The sequence below is a fragment of the Charadrius vociferus genome, unplaced genomic scaffold (genome assembly GCF_000708025.1).
Source record: "Charadrius vociferus isolate BGI_N301 unplaced genomic scaffold, ASM70802v2 scaffold436, whole genome shotgun sequence".
Classification (NCBI taxonomy): domain Eukaryota; kingdom Metazoa; phylum Chordata; class Aves; order Charadriiformes; family Charadriidae; genus Charadrius; species Charadrius vociferus.
Window position 1 is genome coordinate 2,433,767 of NW_009649187.1, and position 25,434 is coordinate 2,459,200.

General features: G+C 37.3%; 1 protein-coding gene across 1 annotated transcript in view; it reads right to left on the bottom strand.

Annotated features, from left to right (window-relative positions):
• Nucleotides 1-1,927: 1,927 nt before the first annotated feature.
• Nucleotides 1,928-25,434, bottom strand: part of KIF20B (kinesin family member 20B) — a 41,705-nt gene continuing 18,198 nt past the window's right edge. The window contains exons 19-32 of the mRNA XM_009888805.1: nt 20,711-21,923; nt 19,207-19,345; nt 17,996-18,118; nt 17,464-17,524; nt 16,712-16,837; nt 16,315-16,451; nt 15,178-15,333; nt 13,316-13,492; nt 12,594-12,758; nt 8,830-9,033; nt 7,730-7,807; nt 6,831-6,978; nt 3,319-3,461; nt 1,928-2,005 (exon numbers count right to left, since the gene is read on the bottom strand). Coding sequence (XP_009887107.1) covers nt 1,928-2,005; nt 3,319-3,461; nt 6,831-6,978; nt 7,730-7,807; nt 8,830-9,033; nt 12,594-12,758; nt 13,316-13,492; nt 15,178-15,333; nt 16,315-16,451; nt 16,712-16,837; nt 17,464-17,524; nt 17,996-18,118; nt 19,207-19,345; nt 20,711-21,923 — 2,948 coding nt within the window. The remainder of the gene's footprint in view (nt 2,006-3,318; nt 3,462-6,830; nt 6,979-7,729; nt 7,808-8,829; nt 9,034-12,593; nt 12,759-13,315; nt 13,493-15,177; nt 15,334-16,314; nt 16,452-16,711; nt 16,838-17,463; nt 17,525-17,995; nt 18,119-19,206; nt 19,346-20,710; nt 21,924-25,434) is intronic.

The window sequence follows — 25,434 nt, forward strand, 5'->3', positions numbered from 1 at the left end:
CGATTCAGAAAAAACAAGTTAAGGGGCAACATGAACAGCTGACTGAGAACATCTGCTAAAAATGGGAAAAGACAGACAAAATGTTACAAGAAAAACAGATAATAAATATTCCAAGTACTGTCCCATTGTTTAAGACGGTTATATGACTTCACCTCATATATTTACTGTCTCCAGCTATGAGACTTCTGTAAAATAAACAACTCGCACCTACATGAGGTAAGAATCTTCACTGCCATGCTCTTCTATAGCCCTGAAAGAGATCAATCCAGATATCTGGACCACAGACATCAGAAAACAAGATCTGGGGAACTACAAAGGGGCTCAAAGTACAAAATCCTACCTGTGAAGAGATATTAAGTGGCATTGCGTTTAGTTTTATTTAGAATTATTTGACCATCACCTGGATTTTACATTTTTCTACTAGAACGAAAGGAGGGAAGAAAGAAGATGGCAATACCAGGAACAAGCTAATTGAAAAGAAAATCTAAGTTCTCATTCACACAGACAGAAGGTGAAGGCAAAAAGTTGAGGCAATGGAAGAGCTGAATGATTTGTGAATCAGACTCACTTTGCCACTTTGAAGTTAGGAAGAACAAGACATCAATCTTCCTTTGTTAAGGACAAGATATGGAAGAGCACAGAAGTACAACCCCATTTTACAGTCAGGAAACTAGAGAAGCAACTTAGGATGAAAATCTGATCTTACAAGTCAGGATTTACAGAACTGAACGATGCATTATTCTTTTGAAGGGACATTTCATGCACAGACCATCTACTGGAGAACAGTAGAGAAAACCACATCAGAGGTTGTTGCCACTAAATTGGCTCACAGCATGTTGTCCACATCTAAGCTATAGTCACGTAAAAATTAAAGGAAAACTACTTCTACTAAAGAAATGACTAATGACCATTTTGACATTGATTTGCATTTTTAAAGGTATCAAATTTGTTAAAGCTAAACGGCAACAGGCATTTAAAGTCACTTTTTTCTTTCAAGAAAAGCAATTTTAATCTCAGTAATAATCAGTATAATCCAATAGTCCAAGTAAAACCAATGTTGTATTGTTGGTAGTAATGAAAAAAAAAAAAGGTTGCATGAGCAATAAATTAGAGTAAATGATCTTGCTTCATCCACATCAAGAGTAGGTCATTGTCAAAGTAGTTTCATCTTTTTCTGAAAGATGACCAGTACTGTACCTCAAACAATACAAAATCCTATGAAATGCAGTCACTGCCTGTGACCTAGGTAAACGCTATGTTGATGAAACCGAAAGAGTTTTAAATGTTTACTCAGCTACTCATCATAAGCTGAAGCCTTATTACACAAAAAGTAGCTGTTCCAGTTGAGCAGAACTAGATGGTTCGAATAAAATGTCAAATATCTGAGAGTGGGTCACTTCTAATAGCAGATTATAATTATTTATGGATATTATAATCCCCAAAGAATATTATGTTTATAAATTGCTTAATTTAGAAGAGTGAGTAGAAGATGGTTAAAACCACTTCAGTGATGAAAAACATATTTCTTCACGTAGTACCAATTCCTTAATTTTGTCCCTTCACAGAATTTTTTTTTAATCTTTTTAAAGAATTTAAGGACACAAGTTTTGATATGTATTCTTTTTTTTCCACTCAAAGTTATGGTAGGTATACTGGCCACCTGAAAAAAGTAACTTAAACCATTCCACACAGGCATAGTTCTTACTGCACAACAGATAAATTAACACGTCTGAAGACACCATTCCTAAAAAAAACTCAGACACAAGCTTTCTTGAACAATATTTCAGCTTTAATGGAGTCAGAACCGGAAACCATCAGGACAATTCTATACATCTATATACAGACTTTGGATCATGACTAAGTATCTATTACTTCCTGTAAAATAACAGAAATATGCCCTAAGAAATACAAACATGCTTTTGCAAGATTATTTAGCTGGTTTTGATCGTAGCCGTCGCTTGATGATTAGATGATCACTTTCCTTCTCTTTTTGTTCTATAAAGATCTGAAAAAGACAATATTTCAAGAGTTACTCAGCATTTCTTCAGAGACAAATGACAGGTACTTCTAGACCCATGTAACCAACAACATGTTTTTTCCCAGAAGCTGTTTTCAGAAAGAAATTTGCCTATTATCGTTTAGTCAGAGGTCTCCAGGACAGAGACAGCATTTTAGTGCAACAGTATAAACAACAAATACTAGGGAAAATAGAAAAATCCAGTTTTGCTGAAACAAATACCCAAGTCCAAAGAAAAGCGTGATCTGAAAACAGCTCTCACTTCTAATCTCTAATACTCATTTAGTGAAACAGGAAGTGTTCAGATAACATATTTTTAGCTTAAATTGCTTCAGCTTTCTCTGACTTTCCCAGGATTCAGTCTTTCACTTTTCCTTTCACTTCCAAGCTTCTTAGCTTCTTTTGCTTTGCATTTCTGTCATTTTCTTCATCCTCCTCTGGACAACATTTTGTTTTCTGCTGCATTCCTTCATGGAATTTACAGAAAATTCAACAGGATATCTCAGCATGGGCAAACGCTCACCATAACAAAAGGAAGAAAGGATTGAACAGAGTGAAGAGATGCACTTCCAACAGAACAAGAGTACATTCAGCACTATAGTTATTGTCAAAACCATAAAGTTGGATTTCACAAACAATACATCAAGCCCTGGCCTATAAGACTCTAGGCAGGTCAACACAATTTAGGCACGCCCAGGAGGCTAGCTAAAGTGTGCTTTGGAAAAGCGTGGATGTATCCACATCCTAAAGTAACCCAAATATCAGCTGGGCATAAATGGAATTGGAAACTATCTTAGGTGCTTACTTGCCCTGCAAAGTTGATCGTACATGCAGACCTTTATCTTTAGTGTTTCAATTATGGTATTCCAAATCTATGGATCCCTTAATGGTCTGTTTCTATACTCCCTTTATCCTACACTTAAATGAAAACCAACTACTGGAAAAACAAATTAAGACTCAACTACTGTAGTTGAGAAAAAAAAAAAATCCTCCACATACCACAACTAAGATATCCACTATTCCAAATTTAAAGATATCTCCGTGATCCCTGTATCACCTATACAGCAAGTCAGCAGTCAGACACAGAGAAGATAGGTGAGAAAACAGAGAAAATTAAGTAAAACAGCAAGAAAAGACCAAAAGGAATGGTTAGGTAGAATCAAGAAATAAGTAGTACTTTCAAACCTCTTCTGCAACTTGGTCAGACCTTTAGGTTTCTCCTGTCTCCTTAATAGGTTATTTTAAGCCAAGATTATGGAAATACATTACAGTAGACAGAACAGTAACATGTAATCACTTACCGAAGAAGCAGGAATATCTAGAGGGCTAGAAATGTCAGTTGAATACAGCTTTCTCTTAGCTCGTTTTGGTTTGAGATCGGTTTCTTTGACACTTTCTGGTTCTGCTGACTTGGGAGAGCTTATTGTCGCAATCAGTTTCTTTGCTACAAGAAAAAAAATTATTGTAAACCAATGTCTTGCTGGTCTTGTGACCCTCAAAATTAATGAATAAAACAAGCTGTATTAAAAACAGTTTAAAAGTTAAACAGACGCAGTTTGAGGTTTAAATATAAAAAGTCAGAAGTGGTAGTTGACTGCCACAGTTTTCTATTGCATCAGATGCAAAAAAAATCATCAGTTAGGATTCAGATTTCACTGGAAGTTAAACACTTCAACAGGAGTTGAATGACAGGCTTAACTTCTTTGTGCTGACTAAAGCACAGTGCAGACTCAGTTTTCTCTATATATTTGCAAAGTTTTATCAAACTAGTACTGGCTCTATAAATAGATGAGTGTATGCATATTATGAGCTAGAAGGAAAGAAGAAATCCCAAACTATACTAAGTTTTGCATAAGAGCAAAAGAGATACCTGACATGGTAATAAAGGTTACAAACTAGAAATCATTTGCTCAAATTAAGTATTTTCAGGGTGAAATTTTGAGTAGTCTGAATTTGGCTGCCATTGATAATGATATCCTGTCCTCATGGAACCAATCTGACAAACATGGAAAATTTTGAAAATACTATTCTCATCATCTAGACTGTGTTACAGCAGATAAATAAGATGTACCCTGTAGCAAGTCAAGTTTTCAAGTTAGTAGAGATCTTAATTTTAACTGTCCACATTGAATAATGGCTGACCTTGTTTTAACCAACCAAATAATAGTGTCTTTTAGAATTTAACACTGACAATTTCTTGTGCCCTCTGCTAATTTTAATCTTTAAGAAAAAAAACAAACCCAAAAAACAGTAACTCAGAGATCATGTCTTACTATAGGAAAGAAAAAAAATATATTCTTCGATGGAAAGTTGTAGCAATTGATCTTCCCAAGGCTATGCTTAAACTTAGCAAAATCCATTAGTTGCTTCATAGTCAGTTTACTGAAGTCTTCCAAATATTTTCACGAGACAGCAGCTTTCAGATTCTGTAGAACTAGTCTTCCACTCCCACATATGTACATGAAAAAAATCACTAATTGTTTCCACAGAAACAAAGTAGTGGGGGAGAAGATGGATTGCTTACAGAACAAGGTTCAACCAGAAAAGGAAGGTAAAAGAAAGCATACCCCCTCTAATGAACAAGACTGGAAAACTGGTAACAACAGATGAAGAGAAAGCTGAGGTACTCAACGACTTTTTTGATTCAGTCTTCACTGGCAACCTCACTCCTCACACCGCTCAAGTGGAGGGACTGCAGAAAGAAAAGTCCCTCCCACTGTAAGAGAAGATCAGGTTTGTGTGACCACCTGAGGAACCTGAACATACAGGAGTCTATGGGACCTGACAAGATGCATCCCGGAGTCCTGGGGGAATTGGCTGATGTAGATGCCAAGCAACTCTCCATGATACTTAAGAAGTCATGGCAGTCAGGTGAAGTCCCCAGGGACTGGAAAAAGGGAAACATTACACCCATTTTTAAAAAGAGTAGAAAGGAGGACCCTGGTAACTACCAACCTCTTAGCCTCACCTCTGTTCCTTTGAAGATCATAGATCAGATATTCCTAGAAGCTACGCTAAAACACATAGATGACAGGGAGGTGATTCAAAACAGCCAGCATGGCTTCACCAAGGACGAATCCTGCCCGACCAACCTAGCGGCCTTCTATGATGGAGTGACTGCATCAGTGGACGAGGAAAGAGCTATGGGTATCATCTCTCTGGAATTCTGTAAGGCCTTTGACATGGTCCCCCCCAACATTCTTCTCTCTAAATCGGAGAGAGATAGATTTGATGGGTGGGGACCGTTCAGTGGATGAGGAATTGGTTGGATGGTTGCATCCAGAGGGTAGTGGTCAACGTCTCAATGTCCAGCTAGAGACTGGTGACAAGTTGTGTCTCTCAGGGGCCTGCACTGGGACCAATACTATTCAGTATCTTCATCAATGACAAACAGTAGCATCAAGTGCACCCTCAGCAAGTTTGCAGATGACACCAAGCTGAGTGGTGCAGCTGATACGCCTGAGGAAAGAGATACAATCCAGAGGGACCTGGACAGGCTTGAGAAGTGGGCCTGTGTGACCCTCATGAAGTTCAACAATGCCAAGTGCAAGGTCCTGTACCTGGGTCAGGGCAACCCCAGTAATCAATACAGGCTGGGAGATGAAGGGATTAAGAACAGCCCTGCTAAGGATTTGGGGGTACCGGCCCAGAAAGCCAACCATATCCTGGGCTGCATCAAAAGAAGCATGGCCAGCAGGTCAAGGGAGGTGATTTTGTCCCTGTACTCTGCTCTGGTGAGACCCCACCTGGAGTACCATGTCCAGCTCTGGAACCCTCAGCACAGGAGAGGCCTGTTGGAACAGGTCCAGAGGAGGGCCACAAAAATGATCAGAGGGCAGGAGCACATCTCCTGTGAGGACAGGCTGAGAGAGTTGGGGTTGTTCAGCCTGGAGAAGAGAAGACTATGGGGAAAAGACCTTATCGCAGCCTTTCAGTACATAAAGGGGGCCTACAGGAAAGAGGGGGACAGACTTTTCTACTAGGGCCTGTTGTGATAGAACAAGGAGTAATGGCTTTAAACTAAAAGAGGGAAGATTTAGACTAGATATATAGAAGTGTGTTTTTTGCCTTTTTTTTGTTTGGTTGGGATTTTTTGTTGTTGTTGGGGTTTTTTGGTTTTGGTTGGGGTTTTTTTGGTTGTTTGGTTGGTTTCCCCTCCCTCCCCCCCCCCCCCCCCTTTTTTTGCAACACAGGTGGTAACACACAGGAACAGGTTGCCCAGAGAGATGGTAGGTGCCCCATCCCTGGAAGTGCTGGACAGGGCCTTGAGTAAATTGGTGTAGTTGATGGTGTCCCTGCTCATTACAGGGGTTGTTGGACTAGATGAACTTTGAAGTTACCTTCCAGTCCAAACTTTTCTATGATTCTAAGGTAAGAATTTGGAGTTTGGATTTAGCTCTTGATTTATTTATTTTATTTTTTTTTTTAAAGAGCAGTTAGGCAAGTTTCTGAAATTACTCTTATTGTAAGCAAGAACAAAGTAACTCAGGCCTTTTGAGCTTAACAGTTATGATTGCTTTTATGATAAATTTATATGCACATATTCCATAGTGTCCTTTCATTCCACCTGGTTTACTTTTCACACTTAACCCAAACTTTAGAACTATGTGGTCCTTGCAATGAAAACAGCCTTTTCTACTCTGCAAGATTCCACATAGCAGGCCTGAGTACAGACTCCATTATTTCATAAACAAAAGAACAACTTAATGCAGCAGACATGTCCTTTAACATATACATTAATAGATTACAGTAGAAAAAGCCATTCTACAATGCCCAGATAATATGAAATAAGCCTTAGTTATTCTGTACAAACCTTTAGATTGAATAATAGTAGGAGAACTTTGAAAGAAATCTCCAATTTTTTGTAGTGTTCCATCTTTCTTTTTAGCTGACATTTTACTTGAAGTAGATTCTTGCTTTCTTAAGGAGTATTCTTTTCTGAGCGACTGCGTAGTAGACATCTGTACAGAAACATGAGATCATTGTTTAAGTTGAAAATTGACTTATCTTCAAGTTTAATTCCATTTTATTCCACACTTCAACGTTATTTTCAAGCTGACACTTTGAGCTTTGCTACTGACACCTCTGTTCATTATAGTAATGATACTGCACAGCAAGCAATGTAGACAATCTCATTTTCCACCCAGAAGAAAAAAAAATTGTCTGTTTTACAGAATATATTTAAGGGCATGAGTAATATAGGAAATAAATAGTTTCTTTAAAAAAAAAGATTCAAAGTTGTAAGGTATTTCATTAGACAAGCTGTTCTAGTTATAAATAAACCAGGAAGAAACTGATTGGGAAAACAAATCTACTACCCACCCTCTGAACCAGGTTATTACTAAGGCCTAAAATCATCTTTTTATAATTGTCATGAACATAGATGACATAAACCTTAGTTTTACTTCAGAGGCGTTGCCTGTAACATCCCATGTAATAGTATGTTCAAACCAGTCTTCATAACTACTTAATATGCAATATCCTTCCCTTTGAATCATTGCACACTGCAACTAGTACACATTCTTGGCAAATATGAACTTACTCATTGGTTAGCTTACAGAGTTTAGTAGGAAGACAACATAAGTGTTTAAGAATCCTATTCGATTACACAGACAAGGATAAGATACTGCTGCATAAGAATGTTTGCTCCTTTCACAAGTCCACCTTTACAGAAAAGGCCAAAATAACTTCAAAAATAGAACAAAGCCAAACCATTTTCTTGTTGCTTGTAGAAGGTGAATTAGTCATAGCAGGTTTTGCATTTTTCTTGTTCTCACTTTTCACAAAATCCTAGGAAAATAAATACAACAAGTTTTAACTAGGATTCTTCTGGAAAGAACAACAATTACATTACAGAAGCAGTCACTGTTTAAATGCTATGACTACCAGTAGGGAGGCATTGGCTAATACTGGATAGGGGTAACTATTCCAAGTGTTAAACACCAAACTTGTAGAAGGGAACTAGAAATACCTGTAGTCAAACCCTTCTGACATTTACTATTTTCTTCTCTACATTATTTCCTGTGCTTTTGGCTTTAAGATATCTCACAAGTGAACACACAAATTTAAATTATCTCAGTAAATCTAAATGTAAATTCACATTTATAGTGACAACTATAAAAACAGGTTGGTAACATAGTATCATTGTTAAGCTGTCCTTAAAAGATGTTTTCTATCTTGTGGCGTGCCAAGAGATTTCAGATCACTGATAGCCATACCAACTGATAACAGTGTCAGAAAAGGGAAAGAGGATTTTATTCTTTGCTTAATTAGAAAGGAGTCTCTGCAGAGGATTTGGTTTTGTTTGTTTCTAAAAGACTAAGTGTTTCTATTGTTTTATTTTTTTTTTAAATTTGACATGAGCAGTACATGGTTATTTTAGCTCCACAGTGTTCCCCTCAGCCCTTAGTTTCAGTGCTGACAGTGTGCTTTTCAGTTTTAGGAAATTTAAAAAACAAATTGTGTCTTCAGTAGACTTGTGACAGTTAATCATTTTATAATCTATTTCTGTTTGGCATAAGTAACATGAAAATAACATTTAAGATTAACGCTCTGGTGAATAAAAGAGCAATAAGATACTTTTAAATTTAGTTCCATGTTATTGAAAAGTTACGTAGCTAAATGTTATCCCATAAGGGTATGAACATGGGCTACTGCCTATGAAGAGATTTAAATGGATTGGTAAAACAGTCTTCTCTAAAACCACAGGTAACTACATTAGATGAAATATATTCATCTGTAGATAGGGTTCAGTACTTTTTCCAGTGCCTTCAGAAAGCACAACATATTTTGTCGATTGGTCTAGAACATACCTCATCCATCTCTTCACTCTTCCGTTTCTTTCTTGGCTTCAGCATTTTAACTGTAACTGGTAAGGTGCTGCCCTGGTGCTTCACCTCCATCTTATTGGGTTGCAGAGGCGTGAACTGGATTTCCATTTCTGGTTTTGGGAAGCGACTAGTTTTTCCATTTTCTGTGGACACTTCAGAAGAGTCAAGGACGATTTCTGAATGGTCCTGCAAGCATACGAAGTTTTAAGGAAATAAGTTTTAAAATAACTATGAGTTAAAAAACTGTAATACATATCCCTCCCTAGTGGACTGCAAAGCAAGCACTCAATTTTCCAGCTGTTAGCTTTCAGAACACTTATAATAGAAGTAAAGAAACCTAATTCTACTATAGCAGAATATAACTCTTTTCTAAAACTTTTTTGTTAAATTTAAAAAAGTTAACACTTTCATCTATGATCACAGAACTTAAAGTTTTCCTTGCTGAACTCAGCCTGATACTTTGTTTCCAGGTCATTTTCCTCAAGAGCAGAAACAGATGGTCAAAGTTTTCACAGCTAGCAGTAGTAGAATTGACATTATTTTCTTCATCTTAACTCTGCTGCTTCTTAGGAACTAGGCAGTAATAGGAGCTTCTAAGGGAAAAGTATCATCTCTCTCTAGCTTATCTTTAGGGAGCTTTTCCTTCCTCTTCTACACTAGAGAAATTAATTGTATAAGTAACAAGGTGCAACTGGCAAGCTACAAGCCAAATTCAACCTGTGAGAGACTTCTAAATCACTATCTGTTCTCTGGAGGAAGAACAGGCATTCAGGCAGCACCATCGCCCACAAGCTGCAGACCTTGTCTTGTACCTGCTTACAGCCAAACCACAAGAGCTGCACAGTGAGGGTGGGATGAAAAGTTCAGTTTGCACAACTCTTCTTCCTCAGCAGCACTTACTACCTTCCACCATCCATTCAGCCCTGTTTTTCTTAGCAAAATCAGCAAGACAGTCAGAGCTGTGGACTTCCCGGCTCCTGCACCTACGTGGCAGCAGTTCAGCTGCTGGCTAGCATAAAAAAAAATGAATTCACCAGCTGTTTGAATGAAAGATCAGCTGCTGGGGCTGGTGGCGGTAAGAAATGGCACGTGGCTGCTACTACTGCTGCTAGTAGGGTCCCAAACAGACTAGCTGCTGTTGCTTTTTATGCTAGTTCACTCTGAAGGTTAACTTCCTCCTTTCAAAAAGGAAACTGGTCAAAGCTCACAGAGAGCCAAAAAGTAGTCACCTTCTTCAACAGGCTCAGCTGGGATTGTGAGTAGGAATACCAGCACCACTGCATTCCCCAAGAACAGAGTTGGCTAAGCAAAACAGTTTTCTTTATAACTGTTACTTCATGAGAGTTAGCAATCAAAAAGTTACATAGGAATGGTTAGTGTCATTAGCTAACAAAGCTACACACCAGAATCCTGCAGTAGAAGAAAGCAAATCCAATTTGCCCTGCTATGGCTCATCCATTTAAAAGGGTTTATATTCCCCCCCCCCAGTAACTTACCTAATAATCAGCCACTTCACAAGCGTCAGTGAGAGGTAAGTTTTCAAGAGCATACAGTTGAAGTCAGATATAATTTACATTATTATGTTATACAGCTTTTATTTCTACCAAAAGCCACTAAATCAGGTGATTTGATCATCAAGACAGGGATTTGCAGAATAAAGCTTTAGAATTTTTCAGGCAACAAGACGCATGTTCTTCCCTATTCTGCATTTAGCAGAATAAATTTTTTTTCAAATTTGAAAGTTTTATACCAACCTCACTTAATGAAGAGGTACTGCTAGGACATCGAGATAATGAATAATGCTCTTTAACTTCACCATATCTTACTGGAATACTTTGTCCAGCTATAGGATTAGTCTTGCTTTGTTTTCCCATAAGCTGTAAATATTTAGAATGACAACAGTTTATGCTAGACTGTAAAACTCAATATTTTGAGTTTTCTAAAGTTACAATATAAAAGCTTAAGCACAGACAGCTAATAAACACCTGGGCTGAAAGACAACACAAGTTAAAGTCAGTAACATCTATTCACGATGTGATCAGAAAACATGCCCTCCTGCGTCTCACCAGTAGCTCATCTAGTTCAATATTCTGCCTCCAAGACTGGCAAAGGGAGATGCTATTTAGGGTTAACACACATGATCCTGTCCACTTTGTTATCTGTTCCTTCGTATTCTCCAAGCATTCTCAGTTGTTGCATTAGAAGTGTCACAGGGTACGCTTCTGCCTAATCCTTGGAGTATCCATTTATAAATACATTTATGCATTTATAATCCCTGCTGACAGTACTTGTTTCCACCACTTCCAGAAGATCACTAGCTGCTTCATATAGGAATACGTTATTTTAACCGTTTTAAAATTATGTCCTATTAGTTTCGTCAAGTGCTGCCAGCTCTCGCAGGATTTTAGGAAGGACAGTTCTGCCTTCTGTTTACCCACCCCAACCATGATTTTGTAAGCCTCAGACCCATAACCCTCCAGTGGCCTTAACCTCTCCTAATCAGAGTGCCAGCTTCTTAGCCTCTCCTCTCAAGGCAGGAGACATATCACCTTGATTATTTGAGTTTCTTCTTTATCTCCACTATGTCTTTCCTGAGAATTATTTGGCTTCCCAAAAAAACTTCATCCCATTCACTTTACCACTGTAACAGTTTCTCACATGATAAACCTGTTCAGCAACCTCTCCTTATTCATAACATCAAGTATTGTTGCTACTGGATTGAGGTTAATACTTCAGCACCAACTGTTCACAACAATTCTTCTCTATGACTAATTTTATAACAAATCCCTAATTTTATGGTGCTGTCTTAGCTGTTATCAGAAAGCTGTATAAAGCAGTAACCCTTCTGAGCGCTATTCTGTCCTCCCTCATACATCACAAGTTTTATCTATATGGCACTAGCTGAACTGATGAAGTAGCAGGAAACTAGCCAGACAGTCTTATTTGGCAGTAGACAGAAAAGAGATGAAGAGATGCATTTTGGCATTCACTCCAGTTCTGCAACAAAAGGAGAATCACATCTTCTAGTAGCCAGGGGAGGGACTGCTAGGAAATCCATGTTCAGCCCTGTTCATAATGAATTGGAAATGGAACCATATATCATTAATTTAGTTTAGCAGGAGAATTACCTCATTAAATACTGTTTATGTAGCACACGAGGGTTCAGTCAGAATCAAGAGTGTCAGTACAGTTGCAAGCCTTTTAATTTTTGTTCAGGAAATACGCAGAGTTTATCTTTTCTTTGTGTAAACTTCCAATTATTTTTTTGCTTTGGTTTTAAGTGGGATGCAAGATACTGTTTTGATGTTGTGAACACCTACATGGGCTGGCAGCTCTGATTACAGAATGACCTCTATTACCACACTATAGGTGATGCCGTGAAAGTTGTTTGAGCTGAAAATCCATCAACACTGACATATCCAAACTCAGATGACACAACAAATACTATGTCTCCATATCTCTAGAACCTACATTAGTTAACCAGCTTTTCCCTCAGGTATGCAAGTTCCATAGTGTATAGAGAGGTGGTATTCTATTAAAGTACTTTTTCCCTCTGAGAGCAAGTATGAAAGATGGAGAGAGAAAGAATGAACAAGAACTCAGAACTGTAGCTATAGTTAAGTACGAAGAACTACGAAATGAAACTTCCAGGAGATTCCCAATGTTGCTGAAATATATACTGAAAAAACAACAAAACAAGTTAACATATTATTAGTACACACTTTCTATAAATACAACATACCTACCTCTTTGTTTACAGACTGATCTATTTTATGTTGTCCTTCTTCAGGTGAAGGTACTTCTGCCAAAGATTGAAGACTTTCATGGTTAATGAGTTGTTTCAATTCCTTTATTATGTCATCTTTCTCAGCCAGCTGTTTTCTTAGTTCTTCTATATCAGTTTCTTTATCCTAATAAACATAGCAAAAATTGCCACAAATTGCAGGAATTGCAAAAGACAGTAATATGTACACGAGCATCATTACAATTATTTGGTCAAATCAGTTTTAGAATTGCAGGCTAAAACAGTCAGCTATCCAACAAAAAGCCAATAGTTTCACGTATGAGGGGCTACTATTTAAGATGAAAAGTCATATAACAGCCTGGGAAGACGTAATGCAATTTTTTAATTTTACTTTACAGAAGTAGAATAATAAGAAGTTCACCTCCCATTTGTTTATGATGTCCTTGGTGCTGTGAAAAAGGCAACAAGTGCAATAGTTGTTTCAGATTTCCAGTCCAACTTTACAGTTAAAGGATCAAATAGACTTGAGTGTTTAGTTGAACTACTAAATATTTTGAAACTTCAGTTATTGTTACAAATAAAGCTTTTTCAAATTAGTTGCAAATGGTTTCAATATGACAGTGTTTAAGAACAAAAAAATAAAGCCAACATGCAAAGAACAATATAGTGTTTTGCAGAATAGATAACAAAAAATATACTACATAGGGACAAGAAAGAGATGACCTTTGCCGAATCCTTCAGTGCACCCTGTTTCAGTTCTGCTATTTCTTTATCTTTCTGTGTGTTGTTAGAAGCCAAAGTCTTGAGCTGTACTTCCAAAGCTTCTACTAATTTATCTCTTTCTTCACGCCACTTTTGAAGATTACTGTCCTTTTCTAGCAGCTGTGCAGCAAGTCTTTCCTAAATGGGAAAAAAATAGGTTAGAATTGAACACCACTTCTACACACTATCTGAACTGTTCTGATAGTTTGGTTTTGCATAGTTAGTACTATTTTGTGGCCTTCGTAAACTTGAGAGCCTATATAGAACTTAAAAAGCTCACATAGAACTAGTTACACTACAAATATGCAAAACCAAACCACGCTTCAATTAGAAAATCTGTATCTATATTCATATGGTTTTTGAAGAGAATTTTTTGTAAGAATCTCCACACCAGTTTGCTCACTTTGATTTTATTACTAACAAGTCTCAGGCAAGCAAAGTCACAAAGTGAAAGTAGTCCTAAGTCCCAACATCCTCCTGTACTGGCTGCAGGTCCAGAAAGTCATTGCTAACTACTTCTAGATGCAAATATAGTTTTAGATAGTATAGATTCATATAATAATTTCATATGCTCAAGAAATTACAACCTTGACACAGTCCAGGGAACAGGCAAGGTATCCACCTTGTGATTTACTGTCAGTCACTCTACCTTGAAAGTGATACAGGAGCAAAACCACTAGCATTTTGATCAAGTATTTTTACTCTATACCTGGAAAGAAGCTTGTCTTTGTCAACTTCTGCTTGCTTTTAGAAAAGCCAAGCAGCAAATCTTGTTTTTCAAAGTATGTTTTCTTAGCTTCATTAAGTAGCAATTCATTTAAGTAACTTATCGGTCTTTTACCCACAATGTGAAGTTTGAAGAATTCAAAGTGAGATGGTGATAGGATAGAAAGGAACAGGCATATTAACTTCCATTACATAGTAAGCGTTTTCATTTTATGACCCTCCTATTATTCCCTTTTCATATTGAGATCTCATCCAGGCTTTGCCATGCGATAAAGTGAGGGGACTTTGGTAAAGGTTAGGGGTTGCAGCTCTAAAGAGAGGGACTTGGGAGTCCTGGTGGACAACAAGTTGACCATGAACCAGCAATGCGTCCTTGTGGCCAAGAAGGACAAATGGTATCCTGGGATGCATTAAAGAGAATGTGGCCATTAGGTTGAAGGAGGTCATCCTCCCCCTCCATTCTGCCCTGGTAAGGCCACATCTGGAGTACTGTGTCCAGTTCCGGGACCCCCAGTTCAAGAAAGACAAGGAACTACTGGAGAGAGTCCAGCAGAGGGCTGCAAAGATGACCAAGGGAATGGAGCACCTCTCTTGTGAGGAAAGGCTGAGAGACCTGGGTGTGTTTAGCCTGGAGAAGAGAAGACTGAGGGGGGGATCTCATCAGTGCTTATAAATATCTAAAGGGTGAGTGTCAAGAGGATGGGGCCAGACTCTTCTCAGTGGTGGCCAGCGACAGGACAAGGGGCAACAGGCACAAACTGGAACACAGGAAATTCCGTCTCAACCTGAGGAAAAACTACTTTCCTTTGAGGGCAGCAGAGCACTGGAACAGGCTGCCCAGAGAGGTTGTGAAGTTGCCTTCTCTGGAGATATTCAAAATCCACATGGATGTGTTCCTGTGCAACCTGCTCTAGGTGAACTTGATTTGGCAAGGGGGTTGGACTAGACGATATACAGATCCCTTCCAATGCCTACCATTCTGTGATTCTGTGAAAGGCCAGCTACCCTCAAGTGCCCACACTTAACACTTGACATGAAATGTGCTCTATACTCAAGACTTAAACTAGAGGACTCTGCCAAGTCCTCCAGTCACTTACAATTTCTGCTTGTTGCTTTACATGACGCTCCCTGTCCTCTGCAAATTTTTTCATTTCTCTGTTGCGATGGTTCTCAGCATCTTTTACTTGACTTATGAGTGCCATTTTTTCCTCCAGCCACTTCCTTCTCTCAGTTTGATACTTCGCCTCATTTTCCTATTTTAATGAAACCAGAAATAAAATCAAAAGCAGAGATTAAGCAACAGAAAAAGAAGTCTTAAAATCCAGATTACCATTAAATTGATTCGCTTCAAAAAGACAACAGAAATACTAGCAGTTTTACTCCAGCATATTCTCAAGACTACATTCTCATTTGTTCTTCTCTATTGGGAAAAATTAAAAATTTTCAGCACTTCTAATTCAGACTGGCATGTCTTTATGGAACAGAATTTTTTTCCCCTCTAAAAATGCTCTGGGTAAGCCACAAACACTACAAAAGTTACACTAAAAGTAATGATAAAGAGACCCCTTTTAATTTACAAATTCCCAATCTTCTATGCTGACTTACAGGACATGTTACAAAACTTACTTCAAGACTGAAAGGCAAAGGATGCAATACAGTTTGAATGGTACACAGAGATAGTGCAGACCTAAGAACATCACTTCAACCCACAGCAACTTTGCCTCATTTTCTATCACAATCACACCTCTTGTCAGACATTCTCCCGCATAAGACAGAAGGCACCTGAAAAGCTGCTTGGAAAAGTCTACTTTCTAATCCAATGAGAATTAGAGGTAAATTCTCAGCATAACAGGAAGGGCTTACAGGTCACACAGCAAACACCAGATCTTGAAAGAGTTTGATTTAATTGCCCAAGCAACTGACAGGAAAGAGGTTCAGAACAGATATCAGGAGTTGGATTGGTTAAGACAACTGTAAGATGAGCCCAGCTACAAAAGCACCATCCATGGTAGCATAACACAGGGAAGGGTGCACTCCATTATGTGGCATCAGTGATGCAGTATATTACAAAGACACTGCATCCAGTGCACTGCAGTTTTTAGAGGCTTCCTTTACCAGTGTACCAACTTACCATATCACACCCTAGCTCTTGAAGATAGTGACACAAAAAAATTTAGACTCCCAAGAAAGTTATGGCTTTAAAACTAAGTATAGGTTACATCACTGTGTTTTACCTTCAGTTCTTTTTGCAGCTTTATTAATTCCTCATTTTCATTTATGTTTTTCTCCTCATTTTTGCTCATCTTTTTCTGCAAGTCAGTATCACTCTGGTTATTCAGCTCTCCACACTTTTGCTTCCATGCTTCCAGTTCTAGTCAGTACACAAAATGAGGTTATGTAATATATAGTTTCAAATGCATATTTGACCACATTCACATCCTTCTGCTAAAGTTACCTGGATTTATCAGCTATGACTACAAATGGAAAACAGAAGCCTGTTAGAAATTTGGTATGTACCACATAAAATTAATGCCTAAATAACAGTCAACAATAAAAATAGACATTTAAAGCAGCTATCACAATACATTCCAAACAATTTTGCCCCCCGGTCCCTTCCCATGGAGAGATTACCCAAAACTAATCTGTTGGTCTCTTCTAATTTGGCTTCAAGCACTTGATCTTGTTCAATCTGAGTCTGTTCTTGTTCTTCTAATGTCATCCGCATATCTTCAATTATTTTTTCCTTTGCACACAGATCTGAAGATTTGAAGACAAGTTTACAAATGAGCCCCCTCCTAGTTCCCACCATTCTCTCCCGAAGTGCCTTCATTACAAGTTGTTTCCCCATTTCTTGAGATCAAAAGCTCTATCAGAAAGAAACAGGACATCTCTACTGAACTATGCGAATCCAAAATTCCTAAGTGATTCTCATCAACTTGATTTAGGTGAGTGTTTCAGTTTTAACAACAGTCAGACCATGGCTTGTATTAAATGAGAAACTAACTGTTGTTCAACTGCTAAATATTTATCACCTGCAGAAACTGTTACCATGCTAGTTCATGTTCCAATGTTTGATTTTGTTAAAATGGCCAACTAAAATGGCAAATAAATACCAACATTTAATAAGTTAACACCAATACAGCAAATCCACACTTCCTCTTTTTCTTATTCTGAGATGGTTTCTTTGCTTTCAAATATACATACTAATAATGATTCAGTAAAAATTAGTTACTAGACTGTAACATTTTAGTGTTCAGGTTGGAGTTTCTCAGTATTTTAAAATATAAATATACAAGACTAAATTTATTAACAACATGACAACTCATAATGTTGCCATTCCACTCCAAAGAAAAAGAAAAGAAACAATAATAGCTTTTTCTGACCTTTACATGTTTTCTCATACTGTTTGGAGATTTCTTCCAGTTTCTCATTGTTCACCTGTTCCTAAATATCACATTGAAAGCAAATTAAAGAAAACATGTTAGAAGAAACATGTATACATGCTAGACACAAGTAGCTTTTCATTCTGAGTTTTAAGAAGTAATGAATAAAGTAAAAGCAGTCCAGAATAATTGTTTTTCATATATTGGAGCATTCAAGCTGATTTAAAGAAAAAAGTTGAGAAAAATATTACTAACATACTGAAGTGATATATATAATATATACATATATATATACACATACCAGAATATGTGCAGGTATTTACTAGGCAGACTATTCTATTTAAAACAATTTGACAATGTCCTGCAGTGAGAAGTTCTTTAAATATCTTTCATTCATCTGTTAAAACTACTTTCAGCTGGCTATTCTTATTTTTACCCCAATTTCTGTAAGCTTTCTGTGGTTGCTTGGAAAATTGCCTAATTAATGGATTAGTTAAAAAAATTAAAAGTAAAATTTTAAAAAATAAAATACCTTTTTAAGTTGCAGGATTGTGCGCTGTTTGATCTCTAATTCCTCACTAAACTGGTTTTTAGTTTTCTGAAGTTCATTAATTTTGTTCCTCAGGGATTTCTCCTCAGTCCGCATTGTACACACCTGTAACAATGAACAAAAGACAGGAAGCAAAGCCATCATTTAGCTATAAGCCTTTTACAATCTCTGCAAGTTATCTGTATAACAAAATACTTTAAGAATTAAATTTTTGCAAGCACCTTAGGTAAATTTCAGGGGCCAGAAGTGCACTATATTGGACATCCTTCCTAGGGAAGGATTTTCACCATTGCCTATTACATTTAGCCGGACTGGGGGGGGGGGGGGAGAAATGACACCATTAAAAAAAACCAACCTAAACCCACAAATAAACCACCAGGAAACAGTCTAATCAAACTATGAATTCAGTTCTCCTTTAAAAAAAAAAAAAGAATGTTTTCTGGTATGTGATCACATCCACTGCTTGCTACTTCTCAAATAGAGGATTGTATACTGAATGTTGAGTAGTTAAAAGTCCTCAAATGTTAGGCTGCTGGGGAAGACAATAATAGTTTTTTAAAGCTTAACTTTCAAATCCAAACTCTTTCAATAGTCTTTTGGGTTGTAAGTTCTTGGAATACCCCATGAGGTTCTAAGAAAATCTTACTACTTGATAACTAAATACTAACAGTTAACATTAATAAAAGCTATTCTATTTTTCATTTCTTCTCCCTGACTTTAATAGTAAATATAGCTCAGATTCTAAGAAGTGTCTAGAAGTTAGTGCTTTCCTGTTCTGATTAATCCATTTTTTTCCCCTCCCAGAGATAAGCATTTTCCACAAGTCTGAAGTCTGAGGCTTTGAAGTCAGCACAAATAGCAACATAATGCTACTGTTGTTATAAAGATTATAAAGTCCTTCTCCATAACCAGATTAGCCATAGTTTTCACAAACCTTTTTCAAATGTAGTAATAAAATTCACATCCCCCCTTCAATATCTGTACTAATCAGTGTTTTGACATCTGGTCTTATCTTCAGCTTACAGCTTCAGTGGCAATATAACTTAAGATTCACTGTTACCGTAAATATCACTCAAAATAGCCTTATTATGAATCACTTAACATTTGTAGCTTGAGATTTGTGAAAACAGTTTATAACAACAGAACCCCAAGCGTAAACTCGCAGAAGAAACATTTGGCTTATGGTTACCAACCTCTTTCTGTACTTGCTGAATTTGTTTCTTGGCATCAGAAAATTTCTCTTTCAAATCTGCATATTCTTCCTCTTTCCTCTGCAAGTCTTTTTTCAAACTCTGTACAAGGGCAGAGCTCTCAGAGAGATCTTTACGTAGCCTTGTGTTAGAAAGTAAGAGACACAATTAACTTTAGTGTTACACATCTCAAAGAAATAGCTTTTACACATTAACCCAGGCTCTGACTCCTGGTTTTATGCATAAACAGAATATCAGATCTATCAGATCAATGACAAGCTTCATAATTTTACTTTTGAATTTCAGCTTCTTACTATATGATCCTGAAGTAAGAAACTGCTCAGATTCACTTCTGAACATTGTAATTTCATTGTTTGTTTGTTGTTTTTTTTTTTAAGATAGCAGAGCAATCATTTTTGTCATTAGGTGTCCTTACAAAGTAACAAAATGAACAAGGTTAATATCCAGTAAGTTTGAACTTGGTATCTACATCCCAGACCTTGTAAGGATCAAAATAAATAAAAATCAAGAGAAAACAGAAAAAAAAACAATAACATTACATGAAGTACTGCTGTTACAAGTGCTACAAAGAAATTAAGAAGTTTGATGGGTTTATTTTTAAATGGTCGTATTTATTTAAAAAAGTTTACAGTAAGACATCTTGGATTTTTACTTTAAGACTAATAGAAGGTTTTTTAGATTCTATAACTGACAATACAAAAGGAAAACCTTTCAAAGGTTTACAGGCACAGGGTCAAGGATCTCCAGATCTTCATGTTAAATTGTACTTTAGAGTATATGCCATTTCCCACAGTCACGGCACTACAGAAACCCTCGTCAGGAAAAGGGCTATAGAGCATCTTAAAGCTATTTTTGCATGATTGCTATCTCCTTACCATATAGTAAATATAATCTCTCAGATACATTTAATCTCTTATTTTTTAAAGATTTAAAAATTATAGGGAGGTAGGGGAAGTTCTACCCTCCTACGCCCATTATTTATTCAAGTTCTTATAGTAGACTGTGTTCACCTAGAATAGTTATTACCAAAACCAGCTGTTTACTCCCTAGGTGGTTTTTTTCCTCATTTCTTCTTTTCCTTTTTATCATTAGTCCTTTCCAAACAAAATGGTGCCTGCTTTTATACAAGACACAGGTTATAACATTAAACTATATGTCACTTCCTTCAGAAAGCGTATGCAATGTAAAACTATTAGAGATGCCCAGATAGTTTCCTTGCATGCTCCCGTTTCCCTTCACAATAGTTCTGCATGATTTAGATCTATATTTTTGAAAGAACATACTAACAGGTAAGGAAAACACAGCCAGCAGAATATGCAAATATAAAATTCAAATAGTGTATTAAAACTTCTTAATGAAGCAGTTTGGTTAACAAAGCTGATAAACATACAAATGTGTTATGTCAAAATAAACTGATGCTGACAGAAGGTAGTTTTAACTTGAGTGTGTTCTCAAAGGGCTATGAGTGATCTCGTCATTTACTTACAATTCTATAGATTGTATTTGCTCATCCTCGTTTTTCTCCTTTTCCTGAAGGGACTGTTTCATGTTCTCCAAGCTATTCATCAACTGCACAACTTCCTCCTTCAGATTTGCTTCTTGATCATTTAATTCTTTCACTTTTTTGTCTGAATTGGCACATTTCTCTTGCAGAGCTACTGTATTACTTTCTAGATTTAAAATAATAGATTCTTTTTCCTTAAGTACTTCTTCTAACTTCGTTACACTAGCATCTTTAGCTCTAAAAGCCTCCAAGAGGCATTCAAGCTCTCTTATTTTTCCCTTGCAGTTGGTAACTTCCTCCTCAAACTGTGCAATTACTTTGTGATCTTCTGCAGCCTGTTTTTCAAAATCCTGTGTTTTCTTCTGGATTTGCTCTTGTAACTGATTTATAAGATCTTTTTCCTTTACGGACTGACAATCTTGATTTGCTATCTCATTTAATTTTATTTTCAGTTGATTATTATAATTCTCAGACTCATAAAGTCCCTTCTTTAAGTCTTCAACCTGTTGAAGTAGTTCTTGAATCCGCTGACTTTTCTGTGAAGAAGCCTTAATAATATTTTTACATTCTTCCCAAAAGCTTTCAACACTGCAGTGAAAGGAGCTCTCCCGTGTCAGATCTGCTGTAGAAGCAGTTTGGGACTGCATGCATATAGGACTCATTTGATCTCTCTCTGGTTCATCTTTTCGAGAGTCTAAGGAATCCTTTGGATTAACTAAATCAACATCCATAGCATAAGACTCTAAGCGACATTCATACAGCTCATCTACTTTGGACTGCATTGTTTTAATTTGTGACACTTTATCAATTATATTTTGTTTGGCACTTTCTACTTCATTATTTAGCTGAATAATCTTTTCTTCTTGTTCCCTATTTATAGTTTTCTGTTTGTTCAATTCAGAAACAATCTCCTGATAGTCAGCTCGACACTGCCGAAATTCTTCACTTAAGCCAGAAGCCCTTTCTTCAGAAGCAGAGAGCTCGAGTTGCAAGTTTGCTATGTGCCTACTGAACTCTTCCTTTTTGGTTTTTTCTCTTCTGCATTGTTCTTCAACAGCAGCTAGCTGGCCTTCCAAGGTTTCAATTCTTTCCTTCAATGTTAGTATTTCTGCATAGTTCTCAGAAGTATTTGTTTTCACGTATTCAGTTGTCTTTTGCTTTAGAGAGTCATCTTCCCAACTCTCCTTCTTATCACCTAAAAAAAAAAAAAACAACATCAAAATGTTTTTTTTAGGTTTAATAAAAATCAATAATACAAGGCACTAGCAACACCAAATAGCAATTACTATAAGGAAAATGGTCACCATCTGTATGTCACACCCTCACATCATATGGCATTTTGAAGTCTCCAAGTAGTTAAAGCCCTCTGAATGGTTTAACATGCAATTGATGCCTCTTAGGCTTCTAGACAGTTTGCAGCAAGAGGTGTTCTGGAGCCTTAAAGAACACTTTGCCATGGCTCTATTCCAGCCTTCTACTCTGCACCACTAGTAGAAAAATCTAGCTAGTTTTACTAATATGTAGTAATACTTATGAGCTAGATAACATTCACAGTTATATCTAGTTTCCACCTTCACTGGTTCAACAACCTCTTTAATACAGCCAGCAATCACCCATTCTACATTTAGAAGAGCAACGGTATCATATACTTTTCTGAGAGTTTTCAGTCATACTCAATATCCCCTTACTTTAAAAATGAAGTTAAAACTTGTGCTGGATCTTTCGCTTAGTGTTTGGGCCCTTCCTCTCCTCTTTTTTCAGTTAGTTTCTAAACTAGATATAAGGATAACTGCTTATGCCCACACCTAGTGTATTAAATGTAAAGTTCTCCCAGAAAGATGTACAACATTCTGTCACAACCCCAAATTTCCATAAATACTTTGTTAGCTTAAGACTGTTTTTTTCCTTAAGTAATGAGCAATTCTAACTAAAATCACATGCATTTCACCACCTTCAAAATAGACTCCAGCTGTATTTCACACTAGTGTTTTAGAATCCAACTGTGTCCATTTATGCTATGTTTTAGTATTAAAATCAAACCTGACTATCTCTAAGGATTAGGTCATCACAACTATGTACTCCAGGGAGATACTATACATTCCTGTGAGTACTGCAACTACACTAAGGAGGAGTTTGGCAGTCATCTCACTTTGGGAGCATTAAGCACGTGGGTACATGTGTACTGCATTGAAACATCCTCTGAACAGATCCAACAGGTCTTATAGAGTCACTAACTTCGAGTGACTAACAAAAAGTCATACTGAAGCATTAGCAATGGTGTTCGCCATCTGAATCAGGTTTTGGCTTTTGATTATATTTAGAGTGATCAAATTCCACAGGACGCTTTTTTCCTCCTGCTTTTCTTTTCCAATTAGACATAAAGTGCTCCTGCTAGGTCAGACACAACAGCAGCTTTACTTCGGCTTGTAAAGTCATGCTTCTAAATCCTACAAGATGAACAATCTTGGACTGGGAAATGGGTTTTTCTCCAAAAGCTCAGTTGCATAGTCCCAAGAAAACACATTAAAGTACTACATAGTTCTCACACTGGATTTGAATTTTACATACTTGACTAGAAGGGAGAGGTGTTGGGGTGTATTATGACATATTTTGTAATCTAAGGTGGCAATATGAAAAAAGTAGCAGAGCTTAGCCCAACACCTAGAGCGAGAAGGGTTTGATTGTTCACAAGAGAATTTAGAAGTGATCTAGATGCTTTGTACTGACAGCCACAGTCATGCAGCAAAGCAGGATATCTATTAGTGCAAGAAGATACCTGATATTCAGTCCAGAACCTTTTAGTGTAGGAAGTACTAAGAGAGAAAGAGCCCCACCCCAAAACATGGGAGGCAAGTCCTAGAGAAGAGTACAAAACCCTGAACTTCAAGGCCAGATAACCTATCTTTTCCCAAAATAAACTTTGATCATAGGCCACTAGCATATCTAAATTCTACAAGAAAGCCATCACAGTATAGCTATGCTCATTGTTCTATTGTGCCAACTACATTTAACAAAAATAGTTATATGTAATTATATATATATTAGATGTTCCATAATGACAAAATACATTAACAACTCAGTTTGTAAATCAGGTGCCTTATATTCTCAACATCTACATAAACATTTAACATGACTGAATAGCCTGTTCTTCCCAAGAGAAAAATCTCAGCGCTGACGTTAATTGGCACTGCAAGTTACCAATTTTAACTTCTAGCTTGAGGACAAATCAGAGAAAGCACCCGGTACAGAGACAGAAGCTTCTCTTAAAGACCTCAAATTACACTTATCTCAACAGGTTGAACAGACATCAGAAATGCCCTACTGGATCACACGTGGGTTAACTAAGCCTAGTATTTTGCCTCCTTTTGCTACTGTTGGTAGGCCCAGCCACTCCCTACAGACCTTTCCTGACATAGAATTGGGAATGTTGGAGGAATACAAGACAATACATCCCTGCTTAACCCTTTCAGTATCAATGTATGAACCTGTTGGCTGTTACCTTGTCTAACCACTCCTGGAATCTGAGAATTATCTGCCTTTCACCTTATAGGGGAGCAAATAATAGAAGTTCACTACCCACAGCATGAAGAGGTTTGTTCCATAAACTTAAACTGATCTACTAGACTGAGGGTTCCCTTGTTCTTTCACTGCAGAACATAATGAATGACAATCCAGTGTTCAGTTTATTCACAGCCTGTATCCTCAGTTTTCTTTGACCGTGTGAATTTGACAAGTCCCATTTCAACCTGTTTTACCCCTCTTTATGGAGATAGATATTTTCTGCTTCCCATTTTCAATCTTATTTCTTTTTTTTTCTATCCCATCCTCACCCAAACGAGGTCTGGAAGGTTTTCTAACTTGCATCTTGCAGGAGGATGGCAAGAAAGTAAGGGACAAATGGGAGACCTTCCATTCTCCTTTCACATATGCTTTCCATGGTTTTATGAGAAACTGAAGCCCAGCTATGTCCTGAAGTCAAGTTAGAGGCAGGCAGATCTTACAATTACCATAGAATGGTTTAGGTTGGAAGGGACCTTAAGATCATCTAGATCATCATGTTCAGGGATATCTCCCACTGGACCAGGTTGCTCAAAGCCTCATCCAACCTGGCCTTGAACAACGCCTCCAGGGATGGGGCATCAACAACTTCTCTAAACAGTCCCATAGAGTTCAATCTCACTGATTAATCAACTTCAGTGAAATGGATAACATAAGTAGCGGTGTCTTTTAAGTTTCACCCTTATCCTTGAAGGTCTTCAACTGCAGCTAGTTTATTCACCTTGTTCTAAGACGACTGGTAAGCTCACAGACAAAGCAAGGAAAGCAACAAGTTTGGAAGCGCAAACATGAGAGCTGCACAAAATATGCCATCTGTGGACTTAAAATAATTTTACTTCCATGCAAGTGGAAAGCTTTTCTCCTTTGCCAGCACTGTCACCTTGACCAGAGCTGGTGTGTTCACAGTATTCACACAGAATGAAACATCAAGTTTCACAGCACATACTGAATGACTTGCCGATTGTTCAGTCATAAACACATTTGATGCTTGCTTAGACAATTTAAGAAAAGAAACTTGAGCAGGAAATGTTACTTTCCCACAAGTCCAGCAACAGCAAGTTTAGTCCAAAAACAACTATTAAGTAATTGCTTAAGAACTACATCTGAGTCTGCAAGTACATTAACAGAGGAGAAAAAGGAGCAGAAGG